General features: G+C 58.1%; 2 protein-coding genes across 3 annotated transcripts in view; one reads left to right on the top strand and one right to left on the bottom strand.

Annotated features, from left to right (window-relative positions):
- The window catches only part of Col4a1 (collagen type IV alpha 1 chain), a 107,357-nt gene extending 106,138 nt beyond the window's left edge, over window positions 1-1,219 (bottom strand). The window contains exon 1 of one of the 2 annotated variants that reach the window (XM_048341093.1): window positions 984-1,219. In XM_048341093.1, coding sequence (XP_048197050.1) covers window positions 984-1,067 — 84 coding nt within the window. In that variant the 5' untranslated portion in view covers window positions 1,068-1,219. The remainder of the gene's footprint in view (window positions 1-983) is intronic. The other variant, XM_048341092.1, reaches the window with a different exon arrangement.
- Col4a2 (collagen type IV alpha 2 chain) overlaps window positions 1,211-27,665 on the top strand; it is a 92,380-nt gene continuing 65,925 nt past the window's right edge. Inside the window, 3 exon segments of the mRNA XM_048341095.1 lie at window positions 1,211-1,535; window positions 1,803-1,900; window positions 1,999-2,050. Of these exon segments, the coding sequence (XP_048197052.1) occupies window positions 1,857-1,900; window positions 1,999-2,050 (96 nt within the window). The 5' untranslated portion in view covers window positions 1,211-1,535; window positions 1,803-1,856.

Below are 27,665 nucleotides of genomic sequence, written 5' to 3'. Positions count from 1 at the left end.
GACCAAAAAGGAGGGGAGGGGGGAGCTAGATTAAGAAATAGTTTAAAAAGAAAAAGCGCCTGTGGGAAAACAAGCAGAAGTGGAGGAGGAGGGAGGGGGCGCATTAAGAGGAGGCCACACCTTCGGGGCTCTGGACAGCTGGGCTGAGACAAGGCTCAGCCTTTATTCTCCAGCGGGGAAAGAAAAGCAACTCCAGAGCTGGAAGTAAGTCTGACTTCTGCAAACAAAACGGCTCTCCCCGGGCCGGGCCGGGCCGGGCCGGCCAAGCAGGGAGCCAGGGGGAAACGAAAAGTAGGCAAACGCACCACAATGCCCTGGAGTTTCACTTTGGCTTCACACTCAACTAGAAGTGCGGTGGTCATTCTAGGAGAAGTACCAATAAAGAGCCGAAGGGGACTTTTGAGGCTGGGGGTACAGGGCGCCCTTCTGCTCCGGAGCCTGCCCCGGGCTCAGCCAGTGTGTCCGTCAGTCCTCAGTGGGAGGAAGGCCGGGATACAGCTGTTTCCAGGCAAGGGGCCCGGAGTTGAGCCGCCTCAACCATCAGTCCCCAACCAGAAACACGCCCGGAGAGAATGCCAGGCACGTGTGTGCGGGGCTCTGCGCAGCCCGGGGTGCGCCCGGCTCCCTCGCCCTCCTCCTGCGGGGCAGGTGAAGGCACCCGGCTGCCGGGCGCCTCCGCGCGTAGAGGGTTCAAAGCCCGCCACGGTGCGCGCTCAGTTTCGGTCCTTTCCCCGGGCACCCCCCCCCACCCCGGCTCCCGGGGAACTTCTCCCCCCCCCCCCCGCCCTCGACTCCCCATAACAATGGAGGGTCCCCAGTGGATGCGCGCCCGCAGCCCCCCGCGCTCGCCGGCGGGGTCGGCAGGAGGGGCGCACCTGGCCGCGCCACGCGCGAACCCCACCAAGGGGCGAGCGGGGTGGACAAAGAGGCCTCGTGGGGCGCCCGGGGGGGTCCGGGCGGGCGGCTGGGGAGGGGGGACTCACCTTCGCGGCGGCCCGGCTCTGCTCCTCGTGGAGCAGGAGGGCGGCGGGCAGCAGCAGCAGCCAGACGCCGAGCCGGGGCCCCATGGTGGCGGCGCGCCCCGGGCGGCGGGGGGTGGCGGGCGCCGGCGGGAGTCGGTCGGGGGCCGCGGGCGGGCGGGCGGCTCGGGCTCCGAGGGTCGGCGCGGGAGCGCAGAGCACCGTGCCGGGCGCGGCGGCTCTGAGCCGAGACCTGCGCGCGGCCAGCGGAGCTCCCCAATTTGTTGGCGCTGCCCCCTCCCCTCGGGCCCGCGCGGGCGGCGTCTCGAAGGGGAGGACCCTGCGGCGCGGGTAAGAGGCGGCGGGAGCGCGCAGCTCCGGAATTGCCGGCGCCGCCAGCCCCGCGGCCAACACTCGGCGCTCTCCGCACTCGGCCCGCGCGCCCCCCGCGCCCCCCGCGCCCCGCGCCCCCCGAGGCACCCCCGGAACGCGCGCGGCCCAGCCAGGCCGGCAGGCGCTTCGCAGGGAGGGGCGCAGCAGCGCGTGGCCCGCAGCCCCGGACCCCCGGACCCCGAGGTGAGGGCGACCCCAGAGCGGGCGGAGACCCCGGCCCGGGGGCACTGGGAGCTCGGGGCGCTCCGCGAGCGGGGACTGCGCGTCTCCCCCCCCCCCCGCCCCGAGCCGGGTGTGGGGCGCGCGGGGCGCCGGGGCGGAGGCGAAGGCTCCCCCTGGGCCGCCTCGTTGGTTACCGGGCCGGGCGCGCGGTCCGCCCCGCTGGGAAGCGGGGGGCGCCCCGCGCAGCCCTCGCCCGCCCGCTAAGCCCGCTTTGTCTCCGCCTCCCAGGCTGCGCGGGACCCGAGCGAGCAGCGGTGGAAGCCGAGCCCCGCGGCGGGCAGCATGGGCCGGAGCCCGACGGCGGCGCCCGGCGCGGCCCTGCGGCGGTAAGCGACCCTCCCCTCCCCGGCCCCCCGGACGGCGGCTTCCACGAGTGGACCCGCGGGCCCGCGAGCTCACGCGCCCGTCCCCCCTCTCCCCGCAGGTGGCTGCTGCTGGCGGCGGCGACCCTGTGCCTGGCCCGCGGCGCGCTGGCGGTAAGTTCCGCGGGGGCCACTCCGTGCCCACCCAAGGGTGCCCGTGCCCACGCGCGCGTGTGTGTGCTTGTGTCTGTCTGTCTGTCTCCCCTCCGGCTGGCTGGGTGTCTTGCGCTTGGCAGGCAGGCGGGCGGGCGTGCGCCCTCTCACCCGAACTAACAATTAAAACGTAGCCCGAGGCGCCCTGGGCTTTACTTGGTTGGAGCTTGCTCCAGTCTCTCGGAGATTGTCAGGCGTGGGGGGGGAGGGGGTGGTGGCGACCTGAGACTCCCCCCCCCCCACCCCACAAACCCAGCACTTAGTGCGCCCAGGGCTCTTTGGGGCTTAAAAGGGAGGATCTGGACACCTGGGCCGGGAAAGGGGACTGAACCCGTGCGTGCGCCCACAGTGGGAGAGAAACTAGGTTGGGCCTGGGGGAGCCACAAGTGGGAGGGACCGGATGGCCCCAAGGCGGTCCCTCGGCCCCCCAACCTCCTGGAGGCCAGTGCTGCCTTTGCCTTGGTGGTTGCACTGCGAGGCTCCAGGCACCTTTGTGTAGTCACAGCTATCACTTCCATTGAGCTGTGCGGCTATGGCAAAAATGTGACTGCCGTGGTTCCCCCCTCCTCCCCCAGTGGTGAGGAGAGTGAAGACTCAGGGCACCCCCTCCCCCGTGCTTATTTGTCTGTTAGTGGGCAGGTTCGGGCAGCAGCCAGCACCCAGGTGGGCCCTGGAGGGTATTAGCCCTCCCTCCCCTCCTGGGTGCGCAAGGAGGACTGTGCTGGGGTTTCGTTCAGTTCCTTTTCGCTCCCTCAGACCTAATGTACAGCCACCCAGGACTCTGAGGCAGGACAAGGGAAATCTCCGCAGGAGAGCGCAGCGCTCTGCCCTGCTTGGTTCCGGAACCTGGAGGTGGTCCGGAACACACTGGTAGCTTGAGTCTGCCTCCTTCCCCTCCACAGAGCCCAATCTCTGTATTGGAACCGATGCGGTGACTCTGTGGGTCCCTGAGCCTGCATCACAGATACGATGGGCCCCATTCGGCAGTTCCTAGAGAGTGCCAGGCACTGTCTCAGAGTGCGCACGGCAAGGACTCTCAGTCCATCATCCACACACCAGTGGTTTCGTCCTGGGTTGAGGGAGGCATAGGAATTCTTATCATCTGCGAGCAATCCTAAAATTCATGAGCAGACTTCTGTTGGAAGACCTAGGAGTGAATATCCAGGCCTGTCACTGAGGCCACGAGCCCGCCTGTACCTAGTATAGCCAGTGTGTGTGTGCGTGTGTGTGTCCACGCACGTGTGCCAGTACGGGGGCTTAAGCTCAGGCCCTGGGCATTGTTCCTGAGGGATTTTTTTTTGCTCAAAGCTGGGACTCTTCCACTTGAGCTACAGCTCCACTTCGAGCTTTTTGGTAGTTAATTGGAGATAGGAATCTCATGGACTTTTCTGCCCAGGCTGGCCTTGAACCAGGGTCCTCAGGTCTCGGCCAGGATCACAGACATGAGCCATGCCTTCCCGTTCAGCATACTGTCACTTTGACCCTCCTTCCTTGGGTGGATCCAACAGCATTTATGGCCCAGGAGAGCTTCCCAAGAGTACAGCTGCAGACCCCCATAAGGCAGATTTGAGGGCTGGGAAGATGGCCCGGTGGTAGAGCGCTTGCTTCGTATATACGGAGCCCTGGGTTCGATGCCTCAGCACCACATATCTAGAAAAAGCCAGAAGTGGCGCTGTGGCTCAAGTGGTAGAGTGCTAGCCCTGAGCCAAAAGAAGCCAGGGACAGTGCTCAGGTCCTGAGTTCAAGCCCCCCAGGACTGAAAATTAAAAAAAAAATATTTGCCTGGAAAAGCCTGGTAGAAATTAATGTTGGGAACCGCTGAGCTGTTAGTTGACAGGCAGTTGATGTCACTTGTCGATTTTTCTTATTTCTCTGAGGTTTAGATTCTAAATGTATGAATAAAATAGGCAAATTTTATCATTCTTACTAGAGTTGCATTCATGTGAGCTGTCTGTGTGTATATATATGTATATGTATATGTATACAGTTTGTTCAGTAGTACATTGAGCTAGTAATTAGCTTCTCATTCACTACTGTCTGTTACTCCAGAGATAATTCCTTGAACTTGAACTATATTCATTCAGTTTTTCTTAGGAGGAGCTCAGCTCCATCCCTAATTGCCTCACTCCCAGGACTCTTCCTGGCTCTAGGTCAGTTTAATTAAAAACAATAGTAATAAAAAGAGCTATCAATTGTATTTGGTGGGACTTTGTACAAAAGCAGCTGAACCTGGTTAGTGAGCGGCGTGTAATTACTTAATGAGTGTGTTTTCCGTGTACCAATTTGTGCCCATTAGTACATCAAAGCCTCCTAGAAAAATGCACCTGAGACAGGTAACTATTATTAGCCCCATTTCACAGGTGAGCACACGGGGTGGGAGTGGCAGTGTGCCCCAGATTTCTGTCTGATGGGTGTTCCTGGAGGGTGGGGGCTAGGCGCATTCCCAGTGGGAGGGCAGAGGACAGTTGATGCGTCCCCGGTGTCCTGTACGGGGGGGGGGGGGGGGGGCGCGGGGAGGAAGAGCGAGCAGGAACAGCCAGCGTGGATGGCCGGCTCAGGCACTATGCTGTGAGTTCCCTGAGAACCAGAAAGAGAGAAAAACAAACGAGAAATTCAAGGGAAAACGTTCGAGAACAGGACCTCAAGGTTTTGCTGGAACAATTAACAACGAACTGGCTAGTTGTGTGTCAGAGACGCAAAGAAAGTGAGTGAGTGGCTCACATGGGGCAAGTTGTGAGGAGAGACGCCGCTTTTGAAAGTTGGGTTTGGTGGTAAATGAAGGCGTCGATGGTAGCGGGCCGTCGGGTCTGCGTCCGGGTCTTTGCATGGGAAGCGGGAAGATGTATCTTTGATTGGAGAATGCGCTGAAGTTGGCCCCCGGCCTTTTCTTGCTGACTTGTTCGGCATTGTCCTCAAAGGCGGCAGGTAGCAGGCGGAGCTGGCCTAGGCGAACTCGCTTGGGGAATCCCTTGAGCTTTCCTTGTGGAGCTGGTGTCCCAGGAGTCCCGGTCCACACCGCTGTCTTGTCCGGCCTGGGCGGGGCTCAGCCCCAGCAATTTGGCCTCAGGGCAGGTAAGGGATGGATGGGAAAGTGGAAGAGCTGCTGGCCCCACGTGGGGTGGGTCCTCAGGTGACCCTGGCGCTCGGGCCGGTGGGAGGCACTGTGGCCTCTTCTGCCCACCTCTGCAGTGCCCCGCGCCCCTGTGGCCGAGCCGGGTCTCAGGTGCCCGCTGGGAACGAGGTCTTGTCCAGGTGAGCATTGAGACGCTGTCCGCATGCATCCTGTAAGCTAAAGTGCTGCGGGAAGGTTCTTGTCCTCTTGGGGTTGAGAAGTTTCCGGAATCCAAAGGGAAGGCGAGGCTGTTGGGAGGGGGTGTCTTGGAGGCTGCTCTTTGTCACTGCGTTTGGTGGCCACTCCGTTCTGAGGATGACAGTCGAGCCGGGCTCCCCGCCCTGGACTTGACTGACTTCTGGGGAACGGGAGACTGGTCATTGTCATTGGGTCCTTGAGAGGAGCCGTGAGTGGAAAGTCGTGGAGGGGGCTTCGTGGCCCCCGCGGTCCTGCTGCGCAAAGAGAGAGCAGGCCCGGCCCGGGGCCCGGGGCTGGCACGACTGGCAGGTCTGCCTCCCAGGGTTTCTGACTCTACAACCTTGGCTTCTCGTGGCTCCCTGGTTTCCAAACCAGCCCTGGGGCACAGAATGGGGCTAATTTGAATCGGGGGAGCATTTCTGTGAAAAGCCACTTCCTAGGGCTCGTGTGGCATCCTGGAGAAGATCCTAAAACAGGAAACTAGGTTAGTGGGGAAACTGGCTCACGTCCAAGAGTCTGAGGTTGAATGTGTCAATGCTCATTTCTTCGTGTGGCTTTGGGTTTGGGTTTGGGTTTGGGGTGGGAGGGCAGAGCAGGTAGGGCCAGGGTTTGAAGTCAGGCCTTCTGCTAGGTGGGTGCTTGACCTCTGAACCGGCCCTTGTTGCACTGGTGGTTTTGTTTGTTTTTTAGTACAGCCATTTCTGCCTGGGTTCCCATCAGTGCTGTGATGTGTCTGGTTCAGGCTTGCCATTGGCTGGGGTGACAGGTACACACCCCATACCCGGCCTCATCGGTTAAGATTGTGTCTCCCAGAGCTTCCCTCCCAGGCTGGCCTGGAGCCCGGATGGACAGCTTGGTGGCAAACGTGGGCCACAGATGTGCCGTGGCCACGCAGGGTCTGGGCGCATCAGCCTGGCCGCGTGACATTTCTGCCTGCGAACACCTCCGTGCGCGGAGCTCCCTCCGTGTTGCTGGCACGCACACCTAGCATGCCAGCAGCTGGACCGACACACTTGGCACACTTGGCGGAGAACGGGGGGTGTTGTGCTCGTGGCCAGCAGGTGTGCCAGCCAGCGGGAGGCGTTCCTCCTGCTCTGGTCTCCAGTGATTAGAAGCCACTGCGTGGCCGGGCCGAGGCGGCTCAGGACTGAGCCGTGGGGTGTTGTCCCTGGACCGTGGGGGTAATTCACCAAGATGGAACCCGTCACCAGGGAGGCGATCTCCGCCACGACACTTGGTCTGGAAGGCCTCGGGGTGCCGCAGCACCCCACCCCGCAGGTTATGCTCCGACAAAGCACAGCATTTGCTCTCCTTCCCTGTCCCTTTAACAGCGAGTCCTCGGCCGTGTCTCCTCGGGTAGGGTTTGGGTGGGAGGGGAGGTTGCTGGCTAGGGCAGTGCCCCGGGCCGGCCGGGGTGCCCTCCCGCACTGGGGGGAAGGCCCACACATCCCAGCGTGTGCTGTGTTGACTGTGAGCCCCCCAGAAGGAAGGCAGTGCCGGAGGGCCGCACCCCGGGCCCCACCGTGGGGCGGAGTCTGCGTGGTCCTGCTTCAAGGACCACAGCAAGCCCACACGCAGCAGCCCTGGAAGTGGAGAACAGGAATCCCCCCCCCCCACCTCCCGGCACGCCCTCAGGAGGTCTGCCCTGCTCCAGGGAGGCAGTGGGGGGCTTGGGGCTCGATGCCCCAAGCCCCACTCCCAAGTCCCTGTGCTCCCAGGACGGCAGCCTCTGCCCCAGGGCGCCGCTGGGGAAACCCCAGCACTGAGAATGGCCCGTGGCCAGCATCGCTTCGGGCACATTTGCCTGTCACTGCCTGCCACTGATAACCAGAAATGGCACGCAGGGATTGAATAACCGTTGTGCCACCCTGCCAGTTCTGCCTGCGCTGTCCTGGTCTCAGCCCTGGGCCCAAGGACACCCCGTCCCCTTCCTGTCAGAACCCCAAGCAGCCAGGAGGTCCGCATGCCCACATCTGTGGCTCTGGGCCAGCTGGCACTGACACCCATCAGTGAACCTAACTGGTGGCCGGGCCCTGTGGCTCAGTCCTGTAATCCAGCCATTTGGAGGGTGACAGTTCAATACGAAAACTGGCCAAAAGTTCGAGAGACATTCCTACCAACACCTCCCCATGAATAAACCGAGTTTTGTGATTTGTGCTTAGCATCCTAGCTGCAAGGGAGGCTGGGAGGCAGAAGGATCGTGATCTGAGGCCAGCCACCTGGGCTAAGTTGCAAGAATCTATCTGAAAAAATAACTAGAGCAAAAAAAAAAAAAAAAAAAAGAGCATGGCTCAAGTGGTAGATTACTCACGTTCCCCCCCCCCAAATAAAACAAGAAGCTCAAGTGGTTGAGTAACATTCCCCCCAAAACAACAGGAACTGAAGTGCCCTCCCCAGCAGATGGGATGCGGAGTGGTGGTTGGAGATGGGCGTCTTCCACAAACCCTGCAGAGTTCAAGGGTGCGGCCGCCCTCTTCAACCCTGGGCCCAACCTCGAGAGCCCTTCCCAAACTGAGGGGCGGGAGGGACTGAAATGACCAGCGAGGTGGCTAGTCAACAGTATTTGGTCTTTGGGCATAAGAAGAGGACATTAGTGAAAGATTGGATACATGTGTGGGGTTTTTTTTCTTCATCTTGACTGCAAGGTCCAAGTTATCCCCGCCGGCTGAGGGTGGCGATAGGCGATGAGGGAAAGTGACAGGAGATTTACATTTTTTCCTAGGGATTGTTTCCACTCCACCCAGAAAATTCCTACGTGCCTGCTTTTGCCCAGTTGGTGGTCTCCCACGTGGGAATGACAGAAGAATGTGTGGGGCTTTAGAAAAGAAAGACAGAAAAGATGACATGGAATCCTTGGCTGGTACCTGGTAGAGATCACTGAGTGGAATGATTTGGCATGCTGAGTAGTTTTGGATCTGGGGCTTTGGTGTTGGGAGCTGAGGACAAGGCAGGGCCCCCCAAGAACAGAGGAAAGAAGAAGAGGCTTCAGGCAGGCCAGGGTCAGAAACACAGGCCCGGGGTTGGGGGTGCAGCTCAGCAGTTGAGTGCTTGCCTAGCAAACAGCTGGCCCTGGGTTTCATGCTAACACCGCAATGGTTTTTTTTGTCCATAGTGGGGTTTGTTACTCTGGGACTGGGCACTGGCCTGAGCTCTTCAGGTCAAGGCTAGCGCTCTACCACATGAGCCATGGGGCCACTTCCGGTTTTCTGGTGGTTCATTGGAAATCAGAGTCTCGTGGCCTTTCCTGCCCAGGCTGGCTTTGAACTGTGATCCTGGGATCTCAGTAGGATCACAGGCGTGAGCCATAGATGCCCAGCTGCAGCACAGTTTTTAAGGCAGTGGACCCCAGCAAGCCCACTAGAGATAAAGTTTCTGCTTGTCAGCAAAGTGTAACCCATTCAACCATATCCATAAGAGACACCCAGTCCACAGACCCGTGTCCGCCCCGTGGGGCCTGCGTGCCGGGACCCTGTCCTCTGTGTCCCTCCCTCCCAGGGGCACTCACCTTCAAAGAGAAACGGGAGGACTCTTGGAGAGTCCCTACGGAATTCCTGAGGGTGCCTCCGGCATCCCAAGGCCCCCAGCCACGAGATCACCCCAGGTCACGTGATATAAAGCAGCCTCTAGAGTCTTGGGCAGAAGGTTCTGGAAAGAGCAGGGTCCTGCCTGTCTCCTCACAGGACGTGCCCAGTGTCCCCCACCTGGGTAGGAGGGAGGGCTGGATGACAGCGATGGAAGGCAGCCAGGACAGCCTTTCCCTTCTTCCTTACTTGGTAATTGTCCTCATTGTCACAGCTGGCTGAGCCATGACTAAATCAGGACTGGGATTCGCTCCTTTCCTGTCCCAGAACCACCTCACCCCCACCCCCACCCCCCGCCACCCTGCTTCTGTGCCCGGTCCTCCCTCCCGAGTCCATCTTAGCTCAGACAGGATTTCCTTGTCTCAGCATCTCATTGTGCGGCCTCTTCCCCTGCAAAATAAGGGACATGGACAGCAGAGCCTCTGAACTTCCCCCCACTTGATCTGTGAATCCCACACCAGCCTTCAGAGTTGTGTGTGTGTGTGTGTGTGTGTGTGTGTGTGTGTGTGTGTGTGTATGTTTCCCAGTCTTGTGGTACCAGGGCACGGGAACCGAGAGGGGAGTATTTCTAGTTCTAGCTCCTTCTGTGGCTGCCTTGCTTACCTGTGCTTCTTTGTCTCCGCTCACCTGGGAGCCTCCCCCCTTCCCCATCCCGCCCCCCTCTAGGGGCAGCCCCGAGCTGGGAGCTGGCCGCCCCCCTCCCTGGGTGACCCGCCCCAGGGCCTCCTGCGAGGCCTCCTCCGGCTCTCCCCGCTCCTGTAGATTTCTCAGAGCGGCTGGCTATCAGCGTCTCACATGTTTGGAATTCAATGCTGTAGAAATAACGAGCCGTTTCGCTCCAGAGAAGGAAGGAAGGAAGATTAGTCATGTTGGCTTACTCTTGATTTTTTTTTTAACATCCCCCAAAGTCTTTACTTAAAAGGTATAAGCAATGAAGAATAGGATTGAGTCCTGTCTAGGAGTTCTAGAAAAAGAAACCGCCTTTCTACAAATCCTGGAACTAGAACCTGGTTGGGAAGTTCACTTCCCCTCAGATGAAATCTAACCCTGAGGGAGTCTGCCTCTATTTTATATAAAACCAAGACAGAAAAAATAAGCATCTCAGAAGGGAAAAGAATGTGTTTAAAAGGGTAGAGACACTAGATGATACATAGATACATACATATAGAATCAGTTCATGAATTGTGTGTGTGTACCAGTACACACAGACTTGAACTCAGATCCTGAGTGCTCTCCTTTAGCTTTTTCATGACTGATGCTATACCACTTGAGTCATACTCCACTTCTGGCTTTTTGATAGTTATTTGGAGATAAGACTCTCATGGATTTTCTTGACTGGCTAGATATGAACTGTGATCCTCACATCTCAGCCTACTGACTGACTGAGATTACTGGGGTGAGCCCTGGCACCCGGCAATCATCCGCTTTTTAAATTGCCTTTCCCTCCCTTCATAGCATCCTTTAAACATGCTCTTCCCACATGCCTTGTTAGTGTTGGGACAAAAGGCCAAGACTAGGGCTGTCATACAGCATTTCTGCTCCCATTGACCCTTCTTACTGGGGCTGACCCCGCCCCCCCCCCATTTTTCTGCCCCTACCTCACCCCCCCTCTCCTGAAAATGCACGTTTGAGCTTCCTGGTGTTCGCCTTGTTAAACCATAAGTTACTTGTTCTGAGGAGTTACACCACAGGAATCCTCTCCTGTGTATACCAAACTTCAGTCCATTCGTGTATATATGCATTTGACCATGCATGCGCTTTCCTATATATGTATATACTTCCACATATGAGAGAAGACATGCTCCCTTTATCTCTCTGAGCCTGACTTCACTTAGCACAATGTAGGGCATCTGTGCTGTTTCCATTAACTTGGCTGTGTAAATAGTACAGCAATGAATATGGGTGTCAAGTGTCTTTACTGTATCCTAACTTGTCATCTTCAGGGTAAATGACCAAGAATGGTATTCCTGGATGATAGGGAAGTTCTATGTTTAATTTTGTGAGGAATATCCACGCTGTTACATTCCCATCAGCAGTGAAATAGGGTGGTTTTTTGGTGTGTGTTTTTCCTGCCAGCATTTGTTGTTGGTATTCTAGATGACGGCTAACCTTATTGTGATGAGATGGAATCTTAGCATTTTCTTGATCTGCATTTCCTTTGTAACCAGAGATATTCAATATTTCTTGATGCATTTATTGGCCACTTTTACTTCTTTTGGGAAGTCTCTATTTAGCATCCTGCCCCATTTGTAAATTGGGTTATTGATACTTTGGGGGCTTCGTTTCTGAGCTCTTCGTATATTCAGAGGTATAGCTTGAGAAGATCTTCTATTCTTGAGGCTGTCTTTACAGCTTAGTAATTATGTCTTTTACTCTAGAGAAACTTTGTAGCATCAAGCTAAAAGCTTTTGAGTGTCAATCACATTTGTTAGCTCTCTCTCCTATTTGCTGAGCACCTGGAACCCTATTTTTATTTATTTATTTATTTTTGGCCAGTTCTGGGCCTTGGACTCAGGGCCTGAGCACTGTCCCTGAGCTTCTTTTTGCTCAAGGCTAGCACTCTACCACTTGAGCCACAGCACCACGTCTGGCCATTTTCTATATATGGGGTGCTGAGGAATTGAACCCAGGGCTTCATGTATATGAGGCAAGCACTCTTGCCACTAGGCCACATTCCCAGCCCCACCTGGAATCCTATTCAAGAAGTTCCTGCCTATGCCAATAATTTCTAATGTTTCTCCTACTCCCTGTAGTAGTAGCTTCAAGTCTTACATTGAGGTCCTTGGTCCATTTTGAACTGACATTAGTACAAGATGACAGGTAGGAGCCCCATTTCAGTCTTCTGTGTATGGATTTTCCCAACACCATTTGTCGAAGAGGTATATCTGCTAGTTTTCTCCCGCTGGCACTCTTGGTTTGCTGAAATCAGGAATGCTGTTACTGGGCAAGCCAGCATATATTGGTTTTGCATTTCCTTCAGTTGCCCTTCCAGGCGCCCATTGCTTCGTTCGGGCAAGCAGGATGCGTCCGTCTTCCACGACAGCGGGGACAGTTTGGAAGCCGTGTAGCTGGGTGCAGGGCAGTTGAACTTCCGTGAGCTGACACGTAGAGCTTGCAAGTGACTAGGAGTTGCTTCCTGGGGGTGGTGGCCGTTGAGAAGCTCTGTGGCCGCTCTGTAGCTGCACTGATCACGTTTAAAGGGCACGGGTGGCCACTCTCAGGGCAGGCCACCTGCTTGCAGGCGCTGGGGTTTGTGGGAGAGGAGGGGGAGGGGATGGGAAATGGAGGTGACGGGGCCAGCTCAAGCCACCAGCCAGCAGCAGCCCCTTCAGTGACTACTTTCAAGCTTCGTTTTGTTTTGTTTTTAGCTGAGAGGTTACAAGTGGTGATTGTTAGAAATTGCAAATTAGAGAAAAGTCACTTCCCTGCTCAGCTGGAGAGGAAGGGGAGATGAGATTCAGTCTGTGCCCTGCCTTCCACCCCTGGAATAGGGGATTTGGCCCAAGAGCAGTGTCAGGCCTCAGAAACCCGAAACAGTCCGTGGCGGCCCTGGACCTGCGCAAGAACACAGGGAATGGAATCTTCCAGATGTGGAAGCTCAATGACCAGAGGCCAGGAGAGATCCAACCTCCCAAGATGTAGTCATCCCTCCAGTTCCACCCCCCGTGCCCACCAAACTCCTCCTCTAGTCACCCCCTAAACTCCCCTCTCCAGTCACCCTCCCAACCTCCTCCCTCCAACCATACCCCTAAATTTCCCCCTCCAGTCATTCCCCCGATTTCCCCCTCCAGTCATTCCCCCAAGTTCCCCCAGCTATCACGTGGCAGGGAACGGGCCGGTGTCCAGGAGCAAACCCACAGGTGAGGTGGCATCGGATCGTGGGCGGGGCCTCCTCGGATGCCTGGCACCCGTTTGCAATTTGCTTTCTTCTCAGACAGCTGTGCTCGGTGTACCCCCGTTTCCCGCGGGGCGGAGCCTGGGGACCGCATGTGTGTTCCGAACGCAGGCTTAGCTGAGGGACCGGTCCTGGCCCACGAAGGCCGCAGGGAGAGCCCGGCGGGGGCTTCTGTTGCTGCTGCCTGGAAGGGAGGCCGGGAAGAGGGAAGGAAGCAGAGCGGAAGACTGAGGCTTCCTCTGCCTCCGCCTCCTAGGGCGGCAGTAGGAGCCCCCAGGGGCTCCCTGAAGGCAAGCATACACAGACGCCCTGTCCCCATTCTGCACCTGGTTGGGTGACTTGGGTCTGACTCCCATGGTGGACCGAGGGGGCAGAAGGGAAGAAAGAGGCAGGGTGCTGGGAAGAACTGAAGTAAGCGGCTTGGGACTTTTTTATTTAGAGTCGGAGCACAAACCGGTGCGCTTAGTGCCAAAGACAGGCCTCAAAAATGTGCCCTTAAAGTCAACCAAAGAGTAGTTCTTCCCCCATCAATCGGTTCCGCGTGCCTGGAATTGCCATGTTCAAAACTACTGGGGTAGACAGACATTGGCTTATCTGCGAAGCCCAACTAATGCAAAATATGCTTCAACTGCAAGACAGAGTGCCAAAGTATTTCCACTTAATAGCATGCATTTCTCTCCTTGAGCCCTAAACCCAGAGGGAAGCGGGTAGTTGGCCAGCCAGCATTCTGGACTGAGCTGGGCTCTGTCTTTGGGGTCACAGAACTTGGCCAGAGGCCTCCTTTCTGCTTCCGGAAATGCGGCCCCATGGCCCTCACGGGTAAGACTGTGGACAGGAGAGCAGGGCCCAACACTGACCCACGCAGGAGAGAACCTGAACTCACCCCCAAGGCCAGTCCTGCGGGATCGTAGTATTGAGACCACCGTAGGAAGGCTCTTGGCTGAGAAATCCCTATCGGGTGAGCCCTGACAGCCAGGGAACTCTGAGTCCACAGAAGAGCTTACGGCCCTGACCCCAGCTGCCCAGAAAGCGAACTAGACACAGTCCTCACGCCTGGCCAGAGGTCAGCTGACTTCAAGCAGGCTGTGGAGGGCTTCAGCATCCGGGTGAACCCTGTTCTGGGGCAGAGAGAGCACTTCTGACACTCCTGGGGTCCGTGAACCCCACAAGCCTGGAAGGCAGTTGCAGCCACCAGAGGGTCAGCGCAGTCTCCCCGTGACTGCTCACTCCTGGGCGCCGTATCCTGGGCGAGTGCCAGTCTTCCGATTGAACATGCCAGCGTGCCTGCCTGCAGGCAAGGGTTGGGAGCGCCTGGCTGTGGAGCAGGCTTTCGACAGCTGAGGAATTCCTTTCTCTGCAAAAGCGAGCCTGAGCCCCGAGGCTGCTCACCCGTGAGCAAGCGCAGCCCCGGCTCCGGCTAGAGGACCGAGAGTGGGGAGGACGGACGGGCAAGTGGCTTATTTTATGAAAACACATTGAGCCCCACGAACACGAGCCTTTCCAGGCCATCGGGATTACCCCAGCATCTTAGCAAGGGTTAAGCCAAAAGAGGCCCTAGAGAGCAATCAGAAGTCCACACGTTCTCCAGTAACCGCTTAGAACCAGCGAGGCGACTGGGTTAATTGACGAGGAGAGGAGGTGCGCTAGACGCCCATCCTTGTGCAGCAAGCCCAACACTGGTCTCTTCCTCCTCCATGGGGCAGCCCTGCAATGACAATCTCTAAGGACAACGTGCAATGAATCCCGAGACCAGCCGTTACGTGGGCAGCCACAGGTCCGTGGCCTGCCGCCCAGGGAAACCCGTGGAAGACGGGCTAAGCCTCGGGCCGGGCTTGGGTTACACAAGGAGGAAGCACCTGCCGTGGTCTCTCTGTAATGTGTGGAAAGCGTTGAATGGCCCAGCATGGAATGGCTGGCTCCCGGAGGTGCTGGTGGCTAGAACTTTCCACCCAGAGCCCCTTGAACGTCACCATCATGGTCCTGTGTCACCCACCTCTCCCGGCCCCTCCGCTCTCTGAGTCACAAGCCTTGGCTGGTAATTGCAGACGTGCTCGTGTCTGCTGCCGTCACGGGGAGTCCTTTCCTGGGTCGGTGGACGTCGGTCGCTGGTTTCCCCTGGCCCCTTCCCCCTCCCCTGCGGCCTCAGCAGCAGCGAGGCCGCCGGCTGCTCGCGCTCTGCCCGGTGCGTCACCTGCCGTCCAGCTACCTCCCCCGTGGTTCTTATCCTCTGGGGTCGTGCCTGGTGGCGTCCATTCACGTCCCACTTTCACGCCTACCCTGACAGCCCGCTGGCTTGCCCGGCAGACTGGGGAGAACGCCCTCTTAGCTGGAGCGTGGCGTTGTCGCTCGGACTCGGTCCCGACGGCAGCTCGCCAGTCGAGTCTGACCCCAGAGCAGCGGTTGTGGTTAGATGAGAAGCTGGCGCCGGCCCTCCGTGCGCCTGGTTCCGTGTGCAGTGCGCGCCTCCCCCGCGGGGCTGGCGGTATTCGCGGGGCCCGCCGCCTCGTGCCCCGTGTCCTGTGCTCCATCCAACCACCCCGGTGCCGCCCCTCTGCCTCGCTCGCGCCCTCCCTCCGTCCTCAACCACCCCTGGTGCGCACGCCAACGTCCGCCACTCTCGGCACTTAGGACGGACTCTGCACCTCGCTGACCGGCCACGCGCCACGCCAGCCGGGGGTCTCCCCCTCCTCAGCCGGGCCTCCTGGCGCTCCGCCTCAGGACTGTGGCACTCCAAGGCATGGGAAAGGGGGGTGCGTGGGGTGACCCTCTCCAACCGCTCCCAGGAGCCGTAAAGTGCGTGTCTCTTCCCCGTGAGGAGAGCAAGGACGGGCACTGGAGTGGAACGCAGAGCGGTTCAGCTCGCAGTCCTTGCCTGTGTTGTTTTAGGAGAGGAATCCATACATGGTGTCAGGGAGGCCTTAAAATCCCCTGTCACTGCCGAACCCTGCAGGGACCCCCCCCCCACACCCGACCACCCCTGTGTATGTAATCAGGAAGGCCTCCGCCTTGTCCCTAAAACCAACGCGTGTGTCTGGAGCGTGCCTCGAGGGGTAGAACGCCTGCCCAGCCAGCGCAAGGCCCCGAGTTCAAACCCCATCGCCACCAAAATAACTATAAAGGGTGACCGTAAATAACTCTGTAATTTCTTAACCATGCATTCAAAATGCTGGGGAAAGTCTGAACAGACTTTAATTACAGTTTCATGAAATTTTCCTTATAAGGCATAGTCGGGATTTTTTTTAAATGATGGGTAGATTATGAAAAGAACTGTAAGTTGAAAAAAATCCTATCCTCTCAGCCTTATTAATTTAGACTGAATAGTGATGAGTTTGGCTTTGGTCAACTGCAGGCAAGAAGGAGTCTTGAGTTAATGGGCTGAAAAGCTAATGGAGAAGGTTGTTAATCTGCTTAAGAAAACAAGTCTCCTCGCCGTGCCTCCAGAACGCTCCTGACAGAGAACAAGTGACGGGCTGAACAGTGCCCCTCTTGAGCCACAGCTCCACTTCTGGCTTTGGGGTTGTTAATTGGAGATGAGAGAGTCTCTTGGACTCTTCTGCATAGACTGGCTTTGAACTGTGATCCTCAGGTCTTAGCCTCCTGTGTAGCCAGGATTACAGGCCTGAGCCACCAGCGTCTGGCTGAGGAGCATAACTTCGTAGCTAGACTATTGAGTTCCTTGTTGGAACATGAGTAGAACTGGGCTGGGGATGTAACTAAGTGGTAGAGCACTTGCCAAGCATGCACGCGGTCCTGGGTAGGATTCCCAGTACCATACACATGTGCTCTCTCTCTCTTTCTCTCCCTCTCTCTCTCCCTCTCTCCCCTGCTCTCTCTCCCCCTCTCTCCCCCCCTCACACACACACAGAGGAAATTAGTAAAACCCTGTTCCTCCAATACCAAGTGTTTTTTTCTCCTGCTCTGTCTAATTTTTCCATGAGCAAAATAGGAAAAAAAAATAATTTATTCTAGCTTGGCATTGAAGAAGAATAAACTCATGCTAATCTCGTTCACTGATAACAGAAGCAACCATGGTTCATGGTGATTTATTTTTCTCTGGAAAGTGCTTACTACCTTCCTCTAGTTCTTTCCTTCCTTTCATGAACTAGTGAACACTGGACTTTCAGAAGAAATTGATGTCACAGACACATAAGAACATTCTTCTGCCGAAAGGTTCACCTAGAAACAAAATCTCAAAGCTCGGTTGGAGTTAAAGGTCAACTAGTCCCAACTTGTCTTGAGAGAAGAGAGGCGTGGAATTCTACTGTCAGCCAGCAGCCAGGGCCCCGCAGCAAGACACCAAGCACGAGTCCGTATTAGCCTCATAAATGAGTGTCCTCGTGTAATTTCACTAATTAGGTTAATGTATTAGATCACTCTATGAGTAAATTACATGATTGGCTATTTTTAAAGACTTGTTTAGGAAATGGTGACTAGAACATTCCATGAAGCAAGTCATAGATCTGGATGAAACAAACCTCATTCTTCTTTGAGATCCCATATTATAACAGAAACACATTCTCCTATTTTAGCATACTATGTGTGCAGCCCTTAACCCTATGAAGAGAGAAGAGATAGGCTGGTCTGAGTAAAATGCAGAAGTCATCGATGGAAATCGATAAACTACTTATTGCTTCAACCCCAGGGGTATTTGACTTTTTTAATGCAAATATTTTCAAAGACATACAGAGTTCAAATGAACGCAAGAAGCCACCAGCTGCCCTGACATTGTCACTGCACCTCAAAAACTAGAAAACACCCTTCCATCACCATCACCTTGATCGCATTCCAAGAACGAGAGTCCCGTCAAACAGGACTTGGGGTGTCTTGAAGTCAGAGACCAGAAGAAAGTAAACTTGTCGGTTGCCTCTTGGTTGGAAGAGCGGTTGCGAAGAGCTGGTGTTTGGGCCTTGCCCTTCTTTTGCTCAAAGGGTTTGTCCTGAGCTCATCATTCCTGGTTCTCTAAGCTCAGTGTGAAATACTCTGTGGACCCCTCCCTGTGATATTCTCAGTCACTCTGTGAAAGACACAAAAGAACGTTCCGGGCAGAGAGGAAAGGCAGAGGGGCTTAGGACAGCCGTGAGCCCAAAAAACACAGAATTGGGAAGCCCTCGGCGGCCCCTTTAACTGAGCGTAGAACTTGACTTTGTTTTGCAAGCCGCCCTTAGAGCTGCATGACTTCATCCCAAGCGAGCTAAATAAAGGAATTTTCAGTATTATAACGGTCACTAAGCAGACAACTGACGTGTCAGCGATTAGACGCGGGTAAGGTTTCGGGGCGAGTGTGGAAAGATACCGCTGTCCCCGGGCGTCTGCCTTGGTGGCTTCTTGTGTAAGGTGGGTGGTGGGATGGAATGAGCTGAGGGCGGGGGCGCGGGGGGAGGGGAGAGCAGACAGTGCCCAGTGCCAGAACCTTCTCACCCAGGATGTCATTCCGATTGGGACAAATCCTCTGAAGTCTATTCAGACACCCAGATGATGCTTGTTCGTATCCATTTGGGTGGAACCTCCCCGGGCCAGGGCTTCTGGGATTCTCCTGTGGTTCAAAGCAACGCGCCCAGCTTTGTTTTGCCAAGTGTCCGCCTCCCCCCTCTAGAAATGCCGCTCCAAGCTGGGGCCCAGGGCCTTCCCAGGAGACCCCGCTGTCCGTACAGGCCACTTGGCTTTGGCCTTCCCCCTAGACTGGAGGGCGGCCTGCGAGTTGCTTTCTGCTAAGAGCGAGTAGCTTCCAAAAACAGCCATTAGGAAGTTTTCTACCAGCAACCGGCGGCCGCGTTGCCTGCTTTGACCTCTCCGGGGTGACCGATTCCTCCCAAAATAGCCCAGCAATCAGGCTCCGAGCTCTGAGGAGCCTTCCGCACCACGTCCCCGTGCTGTCTAACATCTTCCTGACTTCTGTCTGAAATGGCGACCGTCAGGCACTGTCTAAGCCAACCCTGTATGTATGTACGTAGTACGTCCAGGTTCTCTTGGGACTCGTAATAATCGCTCTGGCCGTCATTTACTGATACTATTTTGTTCTGGAACGATCTCGATGCCCTTACCATCCTGCCAAGGCTAGTTTGAGAATGCTTGGCTTGGGCCAGGCACCGTGGGTGGTCACACCTGTCATCCCTAGCTACCGGTAAGGCTGAGATCTGAGGATCGCGGTTCAGAACCAGGCCAGGCAGGAAAGACTGTGAGACACCCATCCCCGGCGAACCAGCAAAACACTGGCAGTGGAGCTATGGCTCCCCCGTCTGGGGCCCAGCCGCAGCCTGAACTTGAGGTGCGTAGCCGTCCCGACACTGGCTACAGGCCAGAAGGCCGCTGGGTCAGGACGTACGGCCACGTACGGCCCTGGTTCCCACGCGTGACAGAGTCTTGTTGTAGGCAGGCCCGATTGGCCCTCGAATGTATGGTTCTCCCGCCTCTGCCTCCCAAATGCTGAGCCTAAGGCCCTTGTCCCACGTGCCTTTCTTCTAAGGAGTTGGAACTGTTCAGTACCTACTGTCACAGTCTTCAGACCCCGTAAGCGACACGGGGACGGCAAACAGGGTTCAGAGGTCACCATGAAAGCCTGGGGGTCCACCTCCTTCTGTTGGGCTTTGCAACAGTTAGAATATCATTAACTTCCCGACGACGCGGGGCCGTGCCTGCGTCCCCCTTCCACGGTCTCCGCTCCTCTCCTCCTCCCTCAGCGCTGCTGGCATCTGTGTGTATTCCTAGGGGAGTTTGGGGTTTGTTTCTTTCTTCCTTTCTTAGCTAGCTTTGTAGACCTCCGGGCTATTGTGATTTGTTTTCTCGCCACGGCTCTCTCACCATGACGTAGAGGGCCCAGCCAGAGCTGACCGTTTCCTCCTTTCCTGGAAAATATTCTAATGCTTCTCTTTGATACTCTGTCCGATTGTATGGGGCTCGCAGCCCGGCGGATCCTTGACGAACTCGCAGGGACCTCGAATGGCTGGACTCAGAGTGGGCCGCATAATGCTACTATTCATGCGAACCCATGAATAAGAAAGCGGGGACTGGATAAGAAAATGCAGTCAGACAAGCAGGTCTTGATGGGGGTCCCCAAGACAGATCGCGCTTTGGAGCCTCGCCTGGCAGGCTGGCAGGGGTCTGTGCGCCGCCACGGAGGGGCTGGCATCTCCTGGTTCTGCTTCGGATCCCCGGAGCCCTGGGCTGAGCGGGCTGATTGTCCCTGTCACGGAGAAGGAGGGAAGAACCGATAGCTTCTCCCTTCCTGGGAGAAGCCAGGCCCGTGGTGTCTGTACCGGGGGTTCCTAGAGGAACCCCTGAGCCATTCCCTCCCTTTCCTCCTCACCCCCGCGGGCTTCGGTCCTGAAGCCTTCTCGGCAGCTGTGGCCTCCAAAGAGTCCAGCAAAAAAAAAAGAAAAGGGGGGGGGCCATTTTCTGCTCCCGGAGGTAGTTTTAAAGTTTGGGCATGCTACCCCACAGAGCATTGGGCCAGCGTGGCTTGAACAGCCCTTGCCAAGGACTCCAACCTGGAAACCCTAGCATTGGTACAACAGACACGGCATTCGGCCCTGGGGAAGCGTCCACGTGAGCCTTCCTACGGGCCGTCCTAACCACAGAGAAGGCACGAGGGCCAGGAGTGCCGGACAGGCCTGGCCAGTGGTCTGGCTTCCGACACCAGGCCTAGGAGCTGGCGGCCAGGCCGGAGCTAGTGCTCTACCACTTCAGCCACCGTGACATTTCCATGGGTGGCGGGGAGTTAATTGGAGATAAGTCTTATATAGCCTTTTCTACCCAGGCTGGTTTCAAACCACAACCCTCAGAGCTCAGCCTCCTGAGTAGCTAGGATCACAGGCGTGAGCCACCAGCGCCTGGCTCTAAAGTAATCTTCAAATTCGTTTTGTGATCCCAGAGTGAGGCAGCTTTACACGCGTTTCGCATTCTGGTTTGATTCCACTAATTAGGCAAAGGCACTTCACGCAGCGTGAAGGGAGCGAGGCCTGCACTACGTTAGGGCGAGCAGTCGCTTGGTAGGAAGAGCTCAAGCTGAGAGTCTGAGCCGCTTCTGAGGAGTCCAGAGGCTTTTGGATCATTCCAGAAAGGGGGACCCTGGGAGCACTGTGCTGAGACATCACAGGGAAGTCGAAGGACCGAGGGAAGCCAGCTATGTCTGCCTCCCCGGAAGATGCGATTGTTTTCCTGACTTTGTGAGCCTCAGCTTGCCAGGGGCAGGGCCTGGCTGGCTGGACCCCGACGACCTGTGCTGTCAAAGGATCTGCTGGGTTCTCCCTCCCTCCCTCCCTCCCTTCCTCCCTCCCTCCTCACATCTGGCCTTCCCAGCCCTAGCTCCTGGCCGCTGGTTTGTAGCAAGAAGGTCACGTGGCGAATAAGAAGCTAGGTTCTTGTTTGGTTTTTGTTTCACAGTCCCTGCAGGACAACTTTTAGGAAAGTCGAGTGCCGCCCCACAAAAGGAAGCGGTGATCAGATCCAAATCTGCTTCGGTACTCGGTGGAGTCGAGACCTGCTTGTCAGAGCTGTCCGGTTACAGACTTGACAGGGTGGAGATGAGCACGAGACAGAGCCCGGAGAAGGACTGATTGCTGAGAGGAGCAAGCAGGGTTTTTGTCGTGGTGGTGGTTCACACTGCGATCAGACAGGATGCTCAGGGCTGGGGAAGCTCCCTGGCACGGGCCCACGGCTCTGACCTCTGCACACCCTGCCTGGGGCTGCTCGCCGGCCCGGCCCTGGCTGGTACCGCGTCCTCTTCCTGCGGCAGCCTAAGACTCGGGCACCGAGCGCAAGAGCCGCGGCAGGCCTTCCCCAAGGAATGCCCGGCCTCTGCTCCACTCCGCCATTTTCCCCGGCTCTACAGCTCTGACGCTTGGGCTCGGGTCCTGGGCATTTGGGACCCGGTGGGGAGACGGTCCCTGGGCCAGGCAGGACCCCCCACGGGGGCCGGAAGCCAAAGCGGGCAGCCCGAGGTCTGGAGGCACTGGCCTTTATCAGGACCGCTCAAGTACGGGTTGCCTGGAGCTGTTTGCAAACATTCCAGACCCCGAGCTTTGACTGCGGTGAGGCTGTGTAAACCGCAGCGGCCGTGTATTGGGTTTCCTGGCCTCTGTGGGGCTCCCCTGCGGAACAATGCTGGCATTCACGGGGACGGGGACCGGGGGCACTGAGACCCGGGGAGCCGAGAGCCAAGGTCGGTGGTGAGGGGCTCCGTGGCCCCCCAGCCCGATGACCTGGGGCCCAGGGGTCACCCGAGGATGCCACAGGCAGCCTGGATTACAGGCAGAATTCGGTGTCACCTCCACTAAACCCTCAGTCCTCAAGTGGGGTGACCGCTGAAGACAGCAGCCACCGTCCTGGAAGCTTCTCATGCAGAAGAGTACGGCCCCCCCCCGCCCCCCTCCAGCCCTCACCCTCCCTCGCTCCCCGTGTGGCATCAGGACACCCCGGCTGAGACTCCAGAGGACTCAGCCCTGCCTGCAGGGCCAGTGCTTGTGGGTTGCTCCCGGGCCAAGGTGAGGTTGGGGGGGGGGACTCCCTCCCTCCAGTAAGGGCTTGACGGGGTGTCGAGCCGCGGCTCCTTCCCAGGGTGGAGTGTGGGGTACAGGAAGCGCTGAGTCACCCCAGGGTCAGGGAGGACGCCAGCCCGGCCTCCACCGGACCCGCTTCCGGCGGGAAGGGGAGCCGCGCGCCGCCCGAACCCCGCCTCCGGTGAGAAGCCCCGGCTCTGGGCGGCTGGCGGTGCATTCGAGGTCCCCGCCGCCGGCTGCCTCCTCCCCTGGGCTTCTGGAAGGTTCTCTAGAGGACACGTGGACGAGTGGGCCCGCTAGAGGCCGCTCCGTCAGGCCCTGTCTGAGGCGCAGCCCGCCCGCCCGCCACGGCAGCTTTCCCTCCGGGCTGGCGGTGTTGCGGCTCCCGGGGCCGGCGGGCCGGCGTTTCCCGGCCTTTGTTGGGCCGGGGCACGGACTGTGTTTTGAAAGGACAGGAGCATAATGAGAGCGGATGCCAGGGAAGGCCCGCGTGACATCACCCGGGATGTCTGAGGAAGTCCACTCTGGGGATGTTTACAGTCTCGGGGCGTGCTGGTTGTCTGTAATGCGATAAGGGCACTTTGGATACCCGGAGGGAACCACGGGCCTGCTCGCTCCGGCCCGCCATATTCATGCACTTGGATCTTAGACTCAGAGCAGCAAATGCAGAAGAAGGGTCCTGGCCCTGATCCCAAGAGACCCTGGTGACCTCGAGTCCGAGACTCGGCATAGTTGAGCTGCCTAAACCGATTAGTCACTGGAGGGTTTGTTGTTGTTGTTTGTTTTGTCTTTTTAAAATAAGAAGGGGGGGGAATCTGCTTACTGTGGAGGAACTAGCATGCTACTTTTTTTTCCCCTCCCTCAAAATCTTACCCTAGAGGGAATCGATGGTCCAAGGGAACTTTATTACTTTTCCAAGGTTAGTTCTGCAAGCTGTTTATAGTTCTCCTGCATGTTATACGTATGTTCCTTGGATTAGAATCGTAACTATTCCCGTGTCTCCCTGAGCCCAGATTCCCTGGACAGTGGGCACAGGGCCCTGACTGCCCGGCCAGTTCCGGGCTGCGGCCACTGTCCCGGCTCACAGAAACAAACACGGAGACTTGCCCGGCCAGCTCCTCCCGCCAGAGCCCTCCCCACCCCTGGCCCTCCTTGGCTTCGTCCTGACAGCCTCCACCGCCCTGGAAGTAGGGGGGTCGCGGACACCCACCTTATTTTTCCTTCTGCTCTGGCTATGCCGGGGTTTGAACCCAGGGCTTTGCGCTTGCAAGGCAGGCGTTCTGCCGCCGGTTATTTGCTCTGGTTATTTTTGAGGCAGGGCCTCACTGGTCATCCAGACTCGACCCCCCCCCCCATCAGGTAGACTCCCCGCCACAGCCGGGGTGACGGGCACGGGTCGACACGCTCCACGACTGGGCGAAGATGGGGAGGAGCTCGTGAACCTTAGGCCTAGGCTGGCCTCAAACCACAGTCCTCTAGACCTCCACCTCCCAAGCAGCTGGGACGGTAGTGTGAGCCCCCAGCACGGCCCGCTTCCTCAGGGAGGTTGTCCAAGGACCTAGAGGACAAAGATGCCTCCCAGGCGACTCAGTTGCAAGGCTGAAGCAGCCCTGCCCCGCGCGTGGCCCCCCCACACACACACACCTGGCTCTCGCCACGTGTGGCTTTCTCTCAGCGTCGACCTCAGGCCTTGCGGTGGGGTGTTCAGTGAGGGACACCAACCAGAGCGAGAGGCTCAGTCCCCCCGACGGCCCCGCCTCCCCGGCTGCCCTCCGGAGACCCGCCCGGCCCTTCAGCGCAGCGCACGGGCCGGGAATCCCCCGCCGTGCCGTGGGGAAGGCGGGAGGGCAGGCGCGTGCACCTGGCATGTACAGAACGTCACCCGTTCCGGCCCAGAGGCTGGGCCAGCCGTGCCGTCAGAGGCGGGGGTGGCGGCGGGCCTGGGACGGCGGCGGGGGTCGGGGAGGGCGCCGGGCTGCGGCCCCGCCCCGGCGAGGAGCAGAGCCTGCCCGGGCAGGGCCTCGGCCTCGCGTGGCGTGCCAAAACAAACCCGCACCTGCCTTGCCCGGACCAGCCTTCACCCAGAACAGAAACCCGTGCGTATCGCCGAGAGGGACCGCCGGATCTGCTGCATTCTCCTCGGCTCTCTCCTCCGGTTCGGCGTGGTGGAGGAGGGAAGGACGGGGGCAAAAGTGGTTAATGAATAGCTTCCGTGAGATGAGTCCGCTCTACTCCTTACCAGCGATGTTAAATATTTACTGGAGGCCGATATGCCAACACTAACGGCACACACATTTCATATCCTGCCAGAGAATACCAAGAACTGACACGCCGTAAAAATAATTAGACCAGAGCGCAAGTAGGGTGTGAGGTAATGCCTGCAAGTGAGTCCTGGGAGACTGGATCTCACTCCCCGAACAATGTACACAGAGCAGCTCGTGAATATTTAAGGGTGTCGGTGCCGAGTGCGACCCGTGCCGCCCCGTCCGTCTGGGAGACGGAATGCTCGTTCCTAGTCGCAACCACACTCGGGCTACAAACTGACTAAATGGCAATGGCCTCCATTGGGGGAAAAAAAAAAAGTCTTGCGTGGGGTCGACTTTCTTCTGACTTTTTAAAAGTGAGGACAGCAGCACGGGACGGGCCGCCAACCAACAAGAGACGGCTGACGCGGTCGTCTCTGCCGCGGCGAGTCCGCCTCGTTCTGGCCGAGGGTCTCGGTCAGCCGCGTCGGGTGGTGCCTTCCCCGGGGCCGCGGGGCAGTCGCCGTCCAGGTGCAGCGCGCGGCCGACTGAGACGCGGCGGGCAGGCGTGCCCCTTGGACGCGGGCGCCCTGGGACGCGGCGGGCGGGCGTGCCCCTCGGACGCGGGCGCCCTGGGACGCGGCGGGCGGGCGTGCCCCTCGGACGCGGGCGCCCTGGGACGCGGCGGGCGGGCGTGCCCCTCGGACGCGGGCGCCCCGGGAGTCTCCCGGGTGGTGTTGCGGGATGCGAGGATTTTCAGACGGTCCCCCCGTGCGTCGCTAAGGCCGACACGTAGAAGCAGTGCCGTCCGTGTGGGCCCGGCCTTCTTGTCCCCAGCCTGAGTGTCTGGGGAGGTGGGTCTGGCTGGGCTGTCCACGTGCAGTGGCGGCGGGGCGAAAGAACATTCCAGGGCCAGAGAACAGGTCGCTGAGGAGGACGCAAACACAGGACCCGCAGCATTCCGGCATTGTGGGGAAAATGCAGTGCTGAGCCGTCGTGGCGTTGGGAGGGAGGGGACGCTGACACTGCAGGAACCGTGGCCCCAAGGGCAGGACTTCCGGAGCTCGAGGAGACATGGCTCCGAGAAGCCCGGCGGGCAGAGGGAGCCGAGGGGGTCCCAGATGAAGAGCCGCCCGCTTCTCGGTTTTCCTGTGGTGACAGTTGTGCGTGGACACTGTGTGTGTGTGTGTGTGTGTGTGTGTGTGTGTGTGTGTGTGTGTACACCAGCTCTGCAAGGTGGTTGGTGTGTGGGCCAGTTTCAGAGTCATGACAGCTGTGCCACAGCTCCTTGCTCTGGGAGTCAAAGAAGTCATCCCTCAGAAACGGCACTTGGCGGTAGATGGATACCACGCCCGCGTTCCGGTGCAGCCAGGGCTGCCACTGCGAGGGTGGAGAATGGTGTCGAGGGGAACGGAACAGGCTGGGAAATGCCAGCCCCGCGGGCACCGACGCTCGGGGATCACGACGGGGAAGCCCTGGGAGCAGACGGCACTTCATTCGGGACGTCCTGTTACCTCCTCGGCCCTGTGCCTGCCTGTCAGCCTGCCCGGGTTCCCCCCAGCTTGCTCCCAGCACGTCTGCTGCCCAGTCTTGGCGGTGTGTGTTTGGTCCAGACATGGAGACTGGAGACTCCACCCTTCCACCCAGCACCTGGGGCAGCAGCGCGGCTGGAGAGGCCGGGACGGGCCTCAGGGACTGCCGGGGATAGGTAGCTACGCATCTGCCAGAGGTTCTGACAGGATCCAGGGAAAGAGGGGGGACCCTGCCCTCCCCGCCACAGACACGACGCACGCAGCCTGCCTGGTGCCCCAAAAGCCATCCAGGACCCAGGCTGTCCAACAGGAAATACCAAGCCCCCTCGCCCCGCTCCCCCCGCCCGTGACCCGCTTGTCTCCACCTGCAGTCTGGGGCCCGCCCACACCTGAGATCATCCCCGGTAGCCCGGGGCCAGGTATTTTTTTTTGAGGAAGCAGTTGGCCCAAATCTCTGGCCAGCTTTCAGCTCTCATTCCTGAGTCTGCAGCCCCAGGGCCGGCGAGCCAGGCCGCTGTCTGAGGTTAACAACCCTAGACACAATGGGATGGGGGGAAGGGGGGTGTCTAGGCAGCCCCCCCCCCCCCCGTGAATCCTCCCGGCAGAACTGTAGGAGGGTACCGTGCTTCTAGGGGTTCAGCAAGGTCCCTGCTGTTCTTCCTCGTTCCTGTGCTCTTGTCAGCGCACACACCCCCCCTGCCTAGAACACCTGTCCTGGAGTTCAACATCCCGACCCCGTCAACTACCACACCGTCAACCCCAGAGTCCGCTTGGGGAGGTGAATCTGAGAGACTCGTGTCTGTGATTAACTAGCAAAGAGCCCCAGGGGGGAGAGCGTCGGCCTCGCGCCCCGCCCGCGCCCCCCCGGCACCGGGCACTCGGTGGCAAGCGCCCCCCCACCGGGGATCTTCATCCTCTCCCCATCCGTTGCCTCTGCCCCTTGCTGGAAGGTTCCGGGGTGGCCGCATTCCTCCCAGATGCCCTTGAGGCGCTGTGGAACGCAGGGGAGCGGTGGTGGCGTTGTCCGGCCTCCCCCAGCCTGCTTTGTTCTGTGTTGCTGCCACTTAGGTTTCCCTTCGTATACCTCGCCTCCCCAATACCATGTTGAAAGTGTTTCCTTAATTCCTAAAGCTGCGTGTGTGGAAATGGCTTATAGTTCCTGTTTTGATAAACGAATAGAATTCGACTGGGGACCTTGTTCCCAGCTTGGCTTTCTTCTCGGTTGGCCTCTTTTTTAGATTAAAGGGATATTTCTGAAAAGCCCAGCTTGACTGGACTTGTGATAAGAACAAAGACCTATATAGATTGTGTCACCTCAAAATGGGAAAGAAAACTACTTTTGACAATAAGAAAGACTTACCTTTCATGTCTCAAAGAATGGGTTATTCAGTCCCCCCGTGCGGAGGAAGTTTGGGCTAGGTGCTGGGGGCAATCCAGTGTAGAATGTCGATTAAGTCCCTCCAGACAATGCGTTTTTTCTGGCTGGAGGTATACTGGCTTAAACCGCTTCCTTGGACAAGA

Source organism: Perognathus longimembris, chromosome 3 (genome assembly GCF_023159225.1).
Source record: "Perognathus longimembris pacificus isolate PPM17 chromosome 3, ASM2315922v1, whole genome shotgun sequence".
NCBI classification, from domain to species: domain Eukaryota; kingdom Metazoa; phylum Chordata; class Mammalia; order Rodentia; family Heteromyidae; genus Perognathus; species Perognathus longimembris.
The sequence above is the reverse complement of the archived record's forward strand: the minus strand, read 5'-3'. Positions and strand labels throughout refer to the sequence as shown.